The sequence below is a fragment of the Falco rusticolus genome, chromosome W (assembly GCF_015220075.1).
Source record: "Falco rusticolus isolate bFalRus1 chromosome W, bFalRus1.pri, whole genome shotgun sequence".
Classification (NCBI taxonomy): domain Eukaryota; kingdom Metazoa; phylum Chordata; class Aves; order Falconiformes; family Falconidae; genus Falco; species Falco rusticolus.
The window spans coordinates 20,276,290-20,292,649 of NC_051209.1; the positions used below are offsets into that span (position 1 = coordinate 20,276,290).

The 16,360-nt window shown below is 40.4% G+C and overlaps 1 protein-coding gene across 1 annotated transcript in view; it reads right to left on the reverse strand.

Moving 5' to 3' along the window:
• LOC119140728 (A disintegrin and metalloproteinase with thrombospondin motifs 6-like) overlaps positions 1-8,492 on the reverse strand; it is a 145,904-nt gene extending 137,412 nt beyond the window's left edge. The window contains exons 1-3 of the mRNA XM_037372261.1: positions 8,044-8,492; positions 3,032-3,405; positions 1,888-2,252 (exon numbers count right to left, since the gene is read on the reverse strand). Coding sequence (XP_037228158.1) covers positions 1,888-2,252; positions 3,032-3,128 — 462 coding nt within the window. The 5' untranslated portion in view covers positions 3,129-3,405; positions 8,044-8,492. The remainder of the gene's footprint in view (positions 1-1,887; positions 2,253-3,031; positions 3,406-8,043) is intronic.
• Between the last annotated feature and the right edge of the window lie 7,868 nt (positions 8,493-16,360).

The window sequence follows — 16,360 nt, forward strand, 5'->3', positions numbered from 1 at the left end:
AACGTACTGACACCTTGAACCACAGAGTGACAGCTTCACTCCAGTAAAACAGATAGGCTGAGTGAGGGCAGAGAGAAAACATGCAGCAATAGGACTGCTAAAAGTCACCTCAGGGCCTGAAATACAGAAACAAACAAAAAAAAACCAAAAACCCACCACAACCCAAAACCCACAAACAAACAGGATTCTGCTTTGCCTCAAGAGGGCTTCATTTAGAAGCAACATCTACCATGCTACTAAATTCTTTGAAGAAAAGAAGTGCCACGAGGAGCAAAAGATGCAGAAAGCTGATAGGAAAACATGGATTATTCTTTTCCTACTTCATCCCACTCTTGTTTTCCTAACATGAAAGGAAAGCAAGGGTTGGCTAAGGCAAGAGCAGGCCTTCTTGGCTCACTCCCTGGCCAAGGTTAGAGAAGAACCAAAATAGGAGCACTGTGGCACAGACTGCAAGATCCAAGGGGGCCAACCAGTCTGTGCCTCAACTGGCAGAAACTCTGGAGACAGAAATATGCAGCCTCTTTTAAAGAAGAGAATCCTGAAAGCAGGGATTTGCTCTCCATAGTATTTTTAGCTGAAAAGATCTCTAAAGCAAAATGATCTAGTATATTAAGAGACTTAAGTAACTGTGACAAAAAATATTATTACATAGGAACTGCAAAATCAAACTGAAAATTGTACTACATTCAGACCTATCATCTGCAAGTCTGCATTAACCAAACTGCTATATTACACTCAATGGAACACCATTTTAACTACATTTCTTCAAGAGTGTCACCTAGCCCTGGAAATTCCCACTAAATTCTTAAGAGTACTCCAAAATGTTAACCTAGAATGTAACAAGGACATCACAAATAGCTGGGTATAATGCATCCTATCTAGGTCTGAAGCAGCAGGTTCTTGTTCATAAATAACATCCCAAGATGCATTATTCAATAACACTTCCAAGGATAAATAGGAATTAGTTTAGCAAGTATGTGTAATCTTTTTTTTCCCTTTAGCAATTAGTTAGATCTGTCTACTCTTAACAAGAAGATTGACCAGTGTTCTACTATAATTAAAACCAGAATGAATAACTACAATATATATATTTTTTACTAGAGAGATTACTAGGCTCTTTATTTAGTATCTTCTAGTCATGCCTTTCTATTTTAGTATTACATTACTCAATATTTTGGGGTTTAATTTTTTGCATTTGTTTTCTAATTTCTGTTGGGAATAAATGCAGCTTTTTCCCATGCAAGTACTACTGTCATGTGATCATCAGATAAACAATAAAAGAGATAAGAATTTCTAATCCTACTTTTAAACACAACTGTTTATGGTTTGTAAACAAAATATCTCTAAAAAAGGTAAATTGCTTTCTGATGCTGGTACTTGCAAAGGATCTACTCTCTTCTTCACTCTTTGAATTTATGGCAATGATGATTTCTACACCAAGCAATTTCTCTTCTCTGTTACTTAAGGTTTCTAAACCCAAATTCTCAAAAACAGCAAGCAGATGTTCAGTTCAATAAATGTCTCTCTGTAGAGATTTAGCATCCTAAAGGACCCCCTGTTTTTCTCTGCCTCCTTGAGTTTGTAACATTTTTAGAACCTGAAATGATCTCAGCACAGACCTAATCTTGCAGCCCTAGTGCAGACAATGTAAACACTGAAAATGTTGCCTGCTAAAGGACTACAAAATTGGGTCTTCGTACTTACGATTTATCTTGAAAAACTTTTCCCCAGGACCCAGGCCAGGTTTTAGGGTTTTTTTGCACCTTCCCATCTACTCGCTTCTAACAGGGACTCAAAGAACTGAAAAATATGCCAATTAAGTAGTTCTTCTGTAATTTAAAAAGAGACAAGCACACTATTATACTAGAACATGCAATGTGCACTTACCAGACCATTGCAGTTGCTTAAGGCCACTTTAGTTGTACTGTGTTGGTCTTGCAAATATCCTGTGTAATGACAGTGGTCTAAAAAATCGTGCTTCCACTGAGGTCCATCTTTCCCCCAGTATTCTACTGTAAAATGTCTAGACACCAAATCTGTATTGAGAGTCAGGTTTAAATGAAAGTGCTTGCCATAGGCAGAAAGTTTAAAAAATAATTTAGATGCTGCCAGTTCTTGGTCATAAGGGTCTGTACTTCTCCTCCTCCTTGAAGGTTTAGCATTTTTCACAGTAAAGCTGAGGAAGGCTCCATTTTGATCAACCCTTATTGGGATTGTTAGCTGGTAGTGTTCAAGGTAAGACAGGAATTCCTCTTTGTAATCACAAGGTAAGACAATCCAGGGAGCGGGCATAGAAGAGAAGAAAATATAACAGGAAACAACAAGTAGTAGTATAAATATAAACCATATTTGGCTAAATCTCATCACCCTAATGAGTAAGTAATTTTCAGATAAATGCAAGATTGAGAGTTTTACTAAATAAACCATTATTTTCTTTCTTTCTAACTCAAGAATACATATTCAGTTTCCTATTAACCTGATATCACTGCAAATACAAAAGGTTTTTATTACATATCTTTTTCCTATTTACCCAAAGCATGTAAACATTTGGGGCTAAATTCTACCTAAGGAGGACATATTCTTCCCAGTGATATCATTCAAAGACAAAAGTTATTAGATCCACCTGCAAAATTAAAAACAATAGTAATAAAAAGTACAATATTGTAAAAACACAACTGCTCTTCATTTCATTAAAAACCTATAAACATTAAAGTATCAAAGTAAGATTAGATCCTTCCTAGTTTAAAAACACGTTAATGATGTTACAGCAAGTCTCTAAAGTATTATCAAATACAACATTTTACTAGGTTTAATTTGCAAGTCTTTCCTACAGTTAAAAGGAGACAAAACCAAATTAAAACAACAAGTTAATCAGATTTGCTGTATTTAAACTTCCATGACAATGAATCATGATAAAACTAAGAGCGGAGTCCATATGAACTTATGAATTATATAAATGTGGTTTAGAAAATATTACCCAAATGCAATGCAAAAATCTATGCTTCTTTTCAGCTAGAGGTTTGACCCCTACCTTGAGAACTATATGAAAGGCTGTTGTCACTGTGAAATCCCGATGAAACCATGACTAGGCTCAAAATCCATGTCCACATCTTCCAAAAAAATTCCATAATTTAGGAAAACAGAAAGCTGCTTTCCCCCATACACTCCTTGGAGGGCTACCTGCGTGCTATAGAGTTAGCTCCACTCCAGAATCACACCATAACAGTTATATGTATTTTATACTACTTCCAAATTAACTACTGGATGTTTTACTTTTTGACAGGTATTCTTTTCCAACAACCTGTATTTTCTTCTATATTTGCAGTCATTTTCTCAATTCAAAATAAGTATTTGTAAGTAAGACATTAGACTGGACAGTTAACTGAACTTGCTCCATTTCTTTTCCTGAAAAATAAATAAATAAATAAATGAGTCAAGGAAATTATTTCTATTAAAACAGATCTATACTGCAAAACACTAAGCCATCATAGCAAACTAAGAAATATAACATTTTGAAATAATATTCAATCGTTATCATTTTCATGGTCCAAGGTCACAACCTTACAAAACCCATGAATTCCCATTAACCTTGAACTACTAGTTCCATACAACTTAAGATGCACATATCTGCTTTACATTAAATGGGAATAAGAATTCATAAAATTAAGGTTTCTTGTTGCTCAAATACTGTTCAGATTTGTTCCAGCTATAATCAATGCTATGCACTCATTGATTTCAGCAGTAAATAACTAGACCCAATACACTGATAGACAAAGGAAGAACCTAGGAAAGAATCCAAAGTACAGTTATCTGATCTTTCCGCAGCACGTATTTTGTTATTTACCAAAAAAAAAATTTCTGTATTTGAAACTATTCATCATAGACATTCTAAGTTTTCAAGTATTTGTTGTATCCATATTAACTACTATTTGATGTAATAGAATATATTTTCATTCGCATTTTGCAGGTCACAGGATTGAGGCAAATAACATGTTATTTTCTCCACACATTTTTTTTTTTATTGCATTTAAAACACTATTGCAGTAATACTAAAAAGCAGCTTTAGCTGTGGCCAGGGATTAAATGAAAGGTCCATGCAGCCAACTAACAGTCCAGTATCATGGGATACAGAACCATGTATTGTGTCAGCTGGTACTAATCAGTCCTCTTAAGCACTCTCAGCACACCTGTGCACGGAGCAAATTCTGCAGAGGCAAACTGAGAAACAGAACACCTGAGAAGGGAAAACTCTTTAAAAACAAATTTCCAAAAGCATACTCAGTCATTTATACATGCACCAGATAAATTTGCCTTTTTAAGATTCTGGGAGTGATTTACAACATTCATTCAAGACAGGTAATACCCTTGCAGCCAGCAGATTGTTTGTAAAGGTTAAAGAATCATAGCATGTCATCTCAAGAAGAAATCAACGTCATGCGAAGCCTATTTACTAACATCACAGTGAATATTAGGAAACTTCTTAACCAATTTGAAATGCATCCAATTATTACCACGTAAATGAGATTAATCTGATCATTCCAATACCTACTTTTTAAATATCTTTCAAGACAGCACACAGGATTTAATTGGGTTTGTAGAGAATAAAAGATACTTTGCAAGCATAGCTTGGACTTAATAGTTTAATTTTTTTTCCTGAGGAAGCATAAGGATTTAGTGATGCCATTCACATGTGGCAAGGCCTCAAAGGATATTAATAAAATCTCTGGTCTGGCCTTCCATGTCAAACCTTTATTTCCTACCTAACATTTAGTTACAGCTTTTAGACTTCTACAAGTTTTGAAGAGACATAATCAATTCCATACTCTTCAGCTACATTCATATACTAAAGAATGTGCCTTATTTCCAATGTGAGAACATCCAGTTTCAAATTCCAGTCACTGAATCTTGCTTTACCCTGTCTGCTAACAATCTCCTTTCCTCTCCTTGCATGGATAGTTATAATCTGATACAAGTATCTCGACATTTCCTGATAAACAGCTCAACCTATTTGGTTTACCTCACTCCATAAAAACCAGTTTCCAGATGTCTAATTATTTCTGCAGCTTTTCTCTGAACCCTTTCCAAATTGTCAGCATCCCTTTACATGCACAGACACCAGAACTGGACACAGTAGTCCAGTAATGGCTCATTGTTGCCGTTTATAGAGATAAACACTGCCTCACAGCTTTTACTCGGCCAAAAAAAAAAAATCATAATGGAGCTCATGTTCAGCCTGTTAGGCTGATCATAAATTACCCTAACATTAAGATCTCCTGCAACTACAGCACCTAAGGTGCTATGTAACTCAAAATACTTAAAGTAAACTTAGTGTCCATTATTTAGATACCACCGGCCCATGTTAAGCCTTGGTCAACAAGATCCAAGTCACCTGCATCTAAGTATCTTTTCAGGAGTCTGTTCAAAACAACCTTCCTCATTTTTAGTTTCACACAATAAAAATATTTCACATTAAGCTTGCTGAAAGTTTCGGAAGAATTTTTGGCCTCCCTTCCAGAAGTACTATATCCAGCTCAACCACTAACACAAATAGACCACACATAGCAGTATTAATGCTCTGAATTAAGGAGTAGTAATGGACATGAAGGATAAAGCACTCTGGTAACTCCAGATATAGTACTTCCAGTATGAAGTTAGGTAGGAAACCTCAAAGTATCGACTGTCTATATCCTCCTTCTTTCTGTCTGCCTAGATAGCACATATTCAGCATTCCACTTTTGACTGTGGTGAAGATGAGGCATTTTGTCAACACTAAGCTTACAATAAAAAGCATTTCCTCTGACTCATGGCTGAACTACATGCTCACCCACAGTAAGGGCAGGTATGGTTCCATTTTCTGAACATTTACTGAAAACTACAGTTCCTGACTAATTATAAAATCTTTGTCGAGTACAAGACGTTTTTCAAAATCCAGGATGCCAACGACAAAGCGGGTGCGTGGCACTAGCATTTCTGCAGAGGCACTGATGACAGCGTGGCAGTCCTGTCACTGGTGCCATGAGCTTCCTACCCACCAAAATTCAATGAAAGGAAAAAAGGCCATAAACACATACAGGAAGACTACTCCCCATTCCCGCACCTAGGGACAGCCACGGTTGCACCACCCCCAGGGTACTGGGGTATCCACACCAGGGGCATCCACCACAGAACCACCAGGCTCTCGCGCGCTTGGCGATGACGAGGTCTTGTGGTAGCAGCCGAGGTGCCGAAACACCACGGAACAGCAGCACCGGATTACACAGACCTACCGGGAGTTACGCTTTGGGACAGAACCGACAAACACTTCGAGCGAGAAACTACTCCACCGCTCACCGGGGTGGGGGTGTTACCACAACCCACCTCAACAGCATGGCTCGGCTCGGCCCGTGGGGGAGGGGGGGTGGAGGGCACAGACTTCACCCCTTCCTGCCCTCCTCAGTCAGGGCAGGCGGCAGAGAACACCGTGTCAAGCACCGGCAGTACGAGTGCTTGCTAAGGAAATAGGGAGGGCGGGCATCAATCACACAAATTTAATTACAAATATCAGGACTGGCCATGAAAAGCGTTATAGGGCTTCAAAAGCCGGGGATTAGTCGTGTTCGTAAGAGCTTCCCAGGTATAAATAGCGATGCAAAGACCGCGCTTGGAAGGGCTTGGTGAAAAGAAACGGGGCCCGGGGGGTGACGGGGAGGAGGCTGGGGAAAGCAGGGGGGGGACGGCTGCGGGGACCGTACAAAGGGAAAGGACGAATCTTTCCTCCCCGAGTATTAATCAGAAACCAAGGTGTGAATAATACATAGGCTGGTGTGTGTGCCCCGATGTACGGCGCAGTCAGCAGCCCCCCGGCGGGGTCAGGGCTGCTGTTGGTTGAACAGCCTTTCCCATCTATGCCTGTCCTATGCCCTTGCCAAGGGATCAGCTGTCATTGTATTTCGAAGGGGGGGGGGGGGGAAGAGGGGGAAGAGAGGCGAAAAAGCAAACAAAAAAACCCAAAACAAGCTAGAAAAATGTCTACACGTACAGCCCAACAGGTATACACATGCATATTATATTCACACAAACAATCGTCTGCACACACAAGTTTTTTTTAAAAAACAAACTTAGTGGGAAATACTAGTATTGAAGTTGGAGGTCACCAGATACACATCCCTCAAAGAAAATTCAGAAGGGAAGGGGGAAGAAAAAAAAAAGCAAACCACACCCTCCTCCCTAGAGAGACTGAAGGGAAGAGTCTGGTTGCTGTGGTGGAGTTGATCCTAAAGTTAACTTTCAGCAGTCCGTTTCCAGACAGCAGCGCTGAATCTATTTAGATAAAATGCATGTGACCCAGACACTTGGCGTTTGGCCCAAACAAAACCAAGAGTCAATCTCTGTCTCCCCTCCCCCCCATTGTACAGACACATCATCAAGGAGCGGAAGCCCACTTACCTCCCCCTACCAAACAAAGCCCTTTGAACCCTGGGCCTCTACAGAGACACACACACACACTAATACGGCTCCGCGAGGTTAAGAGTCTGGCAAATCCTAAGCGGCTCGATGTTAATAAAAACCACATGCTTCAATCTTCTTGATGAGCCCGGTGAGAGCCCGACATCCCCGCCAGCATCGGGCTGCGGGACCGCGGCCACGCCGACCCTGCGAGCTCCGGTACAAAATATGCACTTCTCTGACCGTTAAAGCAGGCGCCGGACGCGGCACGACAAAACGCTGGGCTTTTAAATCAAACTGGATTAGCTGTGGGTTGTCGTTAGGGTTGCTTTGGCTTTCCTTTTCTCCCTCTACCAACGATTTAGTATTAAAGTACAAAAAAAAAAATCTAAGAAAATTTTCACTATTCGAGACCGTATTTCAGAGATCACTATTTTCGGTTGAGAATCCTCACGCCCCCTTCCCCCATCCTCAAAAGTTTTCTATCTGAAATTACTCCAAATCCACCTCGCCTAATACAACATAAACTTCTCCCTGCCCCCCAAAGCCCTGCACGCACAATTATTCAGGACACAAAAAAAGCAAAAGTTTCATTGAATAGTGTGAAATCTTCCTTACCGTTTTCATCTTCAATCTCTGATATAAAGTTTCAAACAATAGAGATTGCACAGGACGCTTCCCGTATTCCTCTCTGCAAGCAACCATCAGGGTTACATTCTCCAACAGAATAAAGATCTCTAGCCTTCCTAAAAGGGGTTTTTAGAAAACGGTCTAGCTTGGCAGGAGGAAGGATACTGTCAATTCACCCAACCTATCACCCTGCGCATTTTGTCTTTCCAACAAAAAGAGGAGAAAGAAGGAAAACCAGGCTTATATTGGGGTGGGTGCCCTTCTCTCGAGCAGCCTCCTCTGTGCAAAATACCATATGAATACCATCTCAGTTGGGAGGAGGGGGGAGGGGAGAAGACAGGCAGAGCAGGAAGGACTCAGGAAAGCTTGGCTGAAGTAGCCCCATACCTCCTCTCCCTGCCGGCCCCCGGCCAAGCCGAATGCAGCAGCAAAAAACCTTGGCAGCCTCACCCGGGGAACGGCGCAGAGCATATTGACGTCAGTCTGCAGATGTGCCCTGGACCGGCGGCGTGGCCGCGCATGCGCGCCGCGTCACGTGGCGGGTGGGCAGGGGTACAGTTGGGGTAACGAAAAACAGCGGAGGGGAAGTTTCGTGCACCTCGCGGCGGAGGGAGTGGGGGCAGTGTCCCCGGCGTGACTCATGCCCGGTGCCGTGGGCAGTGTCGCCAGCGAGGAGCCTAGTTTCACCGGCAGGGAGGTGCTGGGGTGGCTGTGCCACAGTTGCTACAGCTCCGGTGTGCAGTCGGTTGGCGCCAGGCAGGCGCTGCCGGTGGGCAGCGGGCTGGGGCGGCCCCTTCCCCGCCGACGGCCCGGCTTGTGTTCCATAAAGAGCTTTATTAAAAGAAAAATAATAAAATCCTATAATTTCCAGAAGAGAGGAGGCGAGCGTCCGGTGCTGGGGAGGCGGTTTCTGAAGCCTGCGCAGCGAATGAGTAACCACCGCGGCGAGGCCAGGGCCTGGCCCTGCCCCCGCCCCCACACACCACACGGTGGCCACACGTAGCACTTTCATTTGCAGCGAGGAACCTGGTGGCGCTGGGTGGGGTGGGGGTGGGGGGAGCAAGGCGAACCGAATGCGGTCGTCGTGTCGTGGGATCGCCAGCCCAATCTGGCGAATCCGTTGGACGCAGGACAAAGGTGCAAATGGTACTGGGTAGCTTGTCGATCTGCGGATCGTTTGTGTTCAGTGAACCTAATGGTGGTGCGGGGATAGAAGCTTATGGGGGAGGGAGAGGGTGGCATCTGAGACTTGCTCTTGTAACTGCCAAAAAAAAAAAAGAGAAAAAAAATCCTTCCTGAATCTAGGTTCTATGGTTTCAAGCTTCTGCTAACAGTATTTCCCAAGTGGCATGTGTATGTTTTCCTCCTGAGCTGGAGGTAGTAGGTGTCATTCTTCTGGTGAATCTATAATAGTTGGCTGAGCTGGGAGATGATTTACAGTGAAAAGTCAAAGAGTACAGCTACTCTGGGATTTCTCCGAGGATTGAAAGAACAGGATCAGCCTGCAGAGTCAACAGTCCTCATAGTAATAGTCGCTTAGGGCTTGCTGCGTGCCATGTGAGATGAAGTCAGACCTGTGGCTGGCATTCACCATTTCAAATAAATGCTGCACACATTATTTAATATGAAGTACTGCTATAGTGGAATTAGATTTCTACATATAAGTATGTGCAATTTCTTTTAACAGTAGTTATGACAAAATAAGCACAACCCCTTAAAAAGGTAGTCGCATTTGTCATCAGTCATACTGAAACTTCCTACTAAATACAATAAACACTTATTTGTGAGATCCTTTTACAGTCTTTGGGCAAATGTTACAGTGGTTCGGAGAGTAGCAGCGTATTGAAAACCGGAACTGTAAAACCAGTGCTCCTTAGGAATACAGGCATTCAGAGAGAGATAGGCTTTATTCTCAAACTACGTTGTCAACCTGCTTCCCACCCCCGGTTTAATTGCTCATACCGAGAGCGCCATCCGGTGTCGACGAGCGGGGAAGGAGCGCGGAAGAGTGCCCTGGGCGGCGCAGCGCTGCTCACTGCCGTGTGACACACAGGGAGCGAGGTCCTCGTTTCCTCTTCATCATATACGCGCATGGGTAATTACTGCTATGGTGTATATTTCTGGATATGTCTACTTAATTAAAACAGATATTTGTAATGTTGAGTATGAATGAGTACTTTTTATTACTATTCCAAAGTTCCTGCTTCTGCAGCAAGTTAATTTATAAGATGAATAAACCACATAAATAAACCAGTCACAGAGCAAGCTCTGCAGCAGATGCAGCCAGGTGTACCTTAGCTGCATCATCTGTCTCCATGGGTGGACATTGTGACAGGTTCCGCTCAACCTTTTCTGCAATTGCAGTGGTATGGAGAACAGGAAGAGTCTATCCTTTTGAAAGGACAGATTGTAAAGAGAGAGGTTTTTCCCCATTCTACATCAGGACTAAAAATAACCTTTTGAACAGAGACACATATCATAGCAAATTGCCTCATGCTCATGGTATCCTCATGGGATTTGAAAGACCTGCCTTCAAATAAAATTCTGCCTGAATCAGACCCAGGAATGCTCACATTGCTGTATGATGGCTAAGCTGGGGACTATTCTGGTGTGGAAGACTGGCCTTTCCGTGGCTGGAGCTGCTCCACTGTGTATAACTGATTAAATACTTATGAAGCTAAAAAGAAAGACAGCTTATCACTGTCTGGTTAGGGCCCTCACATGGATTCAGCTCCCTGCTCTAAATCAAGCAAAGCAAAGATATATGGGCTCTGCAAAACCCAGCTGTTTGCTCAGAACAAGTTATTTATTCCCTGTTCCAGACAACTACATTTTCTTGCCTACACCCACTGTTGGAGCTGAGAAAATGTTTCAAATAGTAATTTTGTCAAAACAGGAAATGCTTTGGCTCCAGTTTAAAAATTCTTGACCATCTGTGATTAGAATTTCTGACAGAATTACCAATACAGTTTGACTTACCTGTTTTGCTTTATTATATAAATTAATTTTTCAGATTAAACCTCATTTTTTTATTTTTATTTAATAGTAAGCTTATTTTATTACTTTTAATTTTTTTCATCAGTACAAATTATATAGGGTTTTGATGATCTGCAACTATTTAGAAAAGAAACTTGCATGTAAAGTAGTATGCAGATTCTTAGCATAAATTTTTCTTTGCTGCAAGTAGAAGTCTTTGTAGCAGAGACAGGAATTCTACTGTGAATTGTGATAGTATGTATAACTCATTTGGGCAACTGTGTCTCAGGCTCTGGACAGGATCACACGTTTATTGAGTGCAGAGTATATTACTCAATGTCTTAACCAGTTTGTTAGTCTTTGCTGAACACAGAAGTAGTTAGATAACACATTAAGCACTCTTGACTTTAGGACATTGAATCATTTAGTATGTCAGTCAACAACTGATAGGATTGGCAAAGATGCTTTTTTGTTTAAATAAATATTTATATTAAACTTGAATTTAACATTGCTAGATATATTAAGAGATTTTTGGGATTGATTCCAGGAATCTTGCTATTAACTGAAATAAATATAGAAAAGATAGCTACAAGTCTTTGGTGGGCGGTGCATTGCTGTAAGATAAGATTCTTGTTACCTATACATTTGGATAGACATGCTTGAAAGTGTGGGGTTTTTTCCCCAATATATATCTTGATCTGGTTAGTAAAGACTTGAGGATAAAAACCTGTCATATTTAGAAATATCCCAGCAGTGTTTGGGGAGAGAATAACAATATTTTAAAATTAAATATAAAATGATGTTATAAATTACAAAAATACGCTTGCTAAAATACTTTGCTTGACCATACAGTGGGAAAAAAATAATACATTAAAACCTTCCATTTATGTGTGCTATATGTTCTGTGCTTTATCTGTGCTTATAGGGAGAAAAGCTTGTGATGTGCATGCATAAGGGCTTCATTTTTAGTCCCCTGAACCAAAAGATTCTAGTGGTGCTTGAAGGTAATGGTGCTATAGAGATCCAGTCTTTTTCACTGACAATTCCTTGTAAATAGCTGGAATTCAGATTGCTTACAAATCTCATCTTCCCTTGCAGGAAGAGATCTAAAAACATATCTAGAAATTACCCTGGGCCATGCGTTCAGCCTAATACCAACCACTTGCCATCATCTCAAGGGCTAATGAGAGAAGCAGAAACTATTGTGCCTGGCACATTGTATTTCAGAGAGAGAATGCATATCAAAGTGTACTTTCAATCAGAAAAATGCACCCCTTTTGAGTTGAGTTGTCCTTGATGACCCTCTAAAACAAAATTCACAGTGATGCATTTGGCTTCAAGCTACATTTATTTTTCTAAGGTTATATGTCTGCAACTAGCCATAGCAGTATTCATTAGCATCACCTGTTCTCTCTCAAAAACAGAAGCAAAAAGCTCATCTATATTTCTGCCAAGACTTTATATCCAGAAATTTTTATGCCGGTCTTTCAAAATCCCAATTCTTTTACCTGCGGCAAAATGCAGACAAATACAACATTTAATTTTAATGCCACCATCAAAAGTTGAAAAACTACCCAGAACAATTGAGTTAATTCACTAGGAAGTGATGACAGTAAGTTATTATCAATCGTAATATTTTGCAGAGTTGAGTTTGTGAGGGCAGATGTGGTCTGTGCTTCCTTGTAATCTTGTCTAATCTACCTGCAAAAAGGTGTTCATTTTGCTAAATCAATCCTTGCAATATGAAATTTGCTGTAACTATGTATTCTGAAAAGTGAGAAGAATCAGGGGCTCTACACTGTATGCATAGTCCAGAAGAATCGTTACTGTAGAATGCATCATTTTTTCCTCTTCATGTATGTGCCAATTTGTATCACATCAAAGCTGAATGGCAAGTAGTGCTCCCTTAGGCTGAGATTTTCTACTGAATCAGTCACAACCTAAAGCATCATTCTCCTAGATTTGGCCTATGATTCAGCAGGTGATCATTTATCCATTAATTATGTCCTGGATGGTGACAGGGTTGTGACTGACTTCTTTTTCTTGACCATATTAAAGGTGCAGCCACTGGCTGAATACTGGAAGAATATGATATGGGTTAGATGGAGAAGCCTCGGGCTAATCTGACCATTAGTAGTCAGAGTTGTGAAGAGTTTTAAGCAGCATCAGTATTCGAGAGATATGGGCCTAATAGACCCAGCCAAGTACAACACTACCTTACTCAGTAAGGATCAAAGGCAAAGAAATCTGTCCTAACTGTTCATTGCTGTCATAGCATCTATCTTGATCACTATTGGTTTCTATAAAAAACACAAAGATTCATTGTGGCTAACCAAGAAGCCTGGTTGACACTTCTCAAGATTGTCCTGTTATGATCAGCTGAATTGACAGACAAAATTTTAATTAAGATCTCAGAGTCCAAGGGCAGTTCTGTGTGTTAGTAAGATTGGCTCAGCTGTGAATCTCAGGTACACTTATATCTCAGATGGATAGCAATATGATGTAAACAACCTCTAAGTAAAAAACATAACTCTGAAGTGATAGAAACAAGTATTCAGAAGCCATGATAACATATGTAGTGTTTGGTTTCCTCTGATCCGGGATATTATGAAGTTTCCTCTTCTTCAGAATAAGGAAATAAGAAAAATATCTGCTTACACTTCTGCATGATCTCTCCTACAACTAAGTAAATCACAGCAACCACTTCTTTTTATGATAAATTCCTTGAAAAGAGTTATTGAAGACTGAGGTGCAAAAATTCCCATATGAGCATAAAATATGTTTGCCATTGCTGACAATGTCTACTGTTCAAGTATCGACTGTAGTCTCTGACCACGTCCAGTAGAAACTGGGTTACCAAAAGTCAGCTCCAGGATGGTTTTAATGTGATTCATGCTCATTTCATGAAACTGCAGACTAAGCAATCAAATATTTTAAGAACAGACAGATGAGATACTGTCCTCAGCTGGAATCCCACACACCTTTAAATAGGTGTCTGAATTGTGACTCCTGCAGCCATAAATCAAGCATGCTAAAACCTCTTACATTACACAGATGACCCATAGGAACACTAAAGAGCTGACAATAAAGATACAAATAACCTGGGTACATTCTTTTGGATCACTGTTGCCTTAATTTTAAGCTCCAAATCATTTACCAGAGCCTCTTTTAGAAGACTTGTAGGTTATCGACAGCCTGACAGACTAAGAGAACACATGCATCTGGAAAATGGAAGATTTCCTAAAAAGATGGGAAGAAATTAAATTTCTCCTGAGCCATACTACACTCCATCAAGAGATTCTTCTAAATACAATAAAAACTATCTGAATAAACATCACCTGTAGGTGGTAGGTGTTAAAGAAAATGTATTTTGAATTAAGAAATTTAAAGGGCTGAAGCTGCTAAATGGCAGAACCAGGCCTTGTATCCTAATCCAAGGCTGGTCTAAAACCTAGTCAAGTTAATCAGTAGGAGAACAGAGAAACAATAGATGATCAATTTGTGTACACAGGTGCTCTCAGAAACGCAGGTATCTTTTGAAAAATTAATATAGATGAATAGGAATTGCTTGTTCAAAGACTAAGTGGGCTTGAAGGATTGTGTGAGTTAAAGCAGGCAGAAGGAAGATCTTGATCCAAGGAGGACCTTGGAACCGAGGCAGAGACTGAATCATATAGATTCATATAGAATCATCAAATAGATGAATCAACTGGGACAGTGTCAGGTGATGGATTCACAGAACTGACAAGACCAAAGGAAACTTCTAAAAACTTTGGACATTGACTAGTGATTTGATAAGTGTATATAAGCTGTGCTGTATCCCTTTGTTCTCTGCCACTCACTGAGGTGGTGGCCTAACTGATTTGTGATTAAAGCAAGCCTAGTGGTACCCACGGCTGTGTGAATTTTTCCTTTAACAGTAGGAAGCTTATTTTTTCCAATATGTGTGACAGAGCTTCAGTTCAGGACATTAAAAAAAGAATCTCAAAGATGACAAGTTACAGCAATCCACAGGTGGTCTGTTTGTCATCATTCATGTGTTGGACCTCACTGTGGGATGCTTTCCTGATTTTAATTTTGTTTGTGATTACTATTGCCATATCTGATATGTCAAGATGGACAAAGTGTTTTCAAAGACTTATTTTGGTACTGATGCCGAAAAAACTCAGAATGAAGAAAACTGCTAAGAGACTTTCTGTACTTTTAGCAGCAAGGTATTTATTTTCTGCGCAGGGGAGGAGGTGGTTAGCACCACAGAAACTCACTCCAAAGTACAGGTGTGAAACAGGCTAATTTATACATTTGACATACATGATTGCAACATCTTCTCATACATTATTCATGTAATTACAACATCTCATTGCATATTAATGATGGACAGAGTCTAGGCGGGGCCTGGGTGGAGTTTAGGCAGAGTCTTCTCTTGGCATCAATTTTTAGAGGGTCGTTCCAGCCTTCAGCCTCACTCAGGTGGTCTTCCTCAGAGTTGCACTTTTCAACTTTCTTTTATAAGTGACCCTGCCAGGATCTTGTACATGAATCTTGGCTTGTTACCATTTTCTTCTATTGATGTGTCTACCTAATTTATGATTTCTAGTACCTGGTACAGCGATTTCCAACAATGGCTTAGGCCTGGGTACAGTGAGCAAGAACAGGGCGATTCAGCACTACATGCTATGGTTCCTCAGTAACCAAGTTGAGCAATCTTGTAAGGCAGGACAGAACTTTTACCTGAGACTTTTCTCAGGTGGATCTTTAGGTTTTTAGGCCTTTTTCCTTTTCAGTACCAGGAAGAACTTGCTTGTCTAGGCTGGTATACTTGGGTCTCAGCAGTGAAACCTTTTTTGTTATTATCACTACCTTTTGTTTTTCCACAAATGTTTTAATGAATTGGCTTTGCTTGACTCTTCTTTATAAGTTGGATGCATTCATACCAATTTATAAATATGGCATGAGGCATATGAAACTGAAAATATGATCTCTTGGTCACAGAGCTGATGCTGATGAAGTTAATGTCAAAGTCATAGACTCTGAAGTGCATCTAATTATAAACATATTGGTATCAATGGTCACAATGCTTTTTATCTTTCTTCCCCTTGGAATTACAGACATCTTACTTTGAAGTAAGGGTAATTGTTAGTTTCCTAAATTTTGGCTAAAGGACAGTAACAGATAAGAATAGGTCAAGTGCTGTACCTGAGCATTTAGGGGCAGGATGAAAGAGAGCAAGAGCAATGGGTGTAGTGCTTGTCAGGGATGTCTCCTCTCTTTGGGTGGATTTACCTGCTATGTTTGTTGTTTAATGATGTGAAAAAGTTATGACAGACTA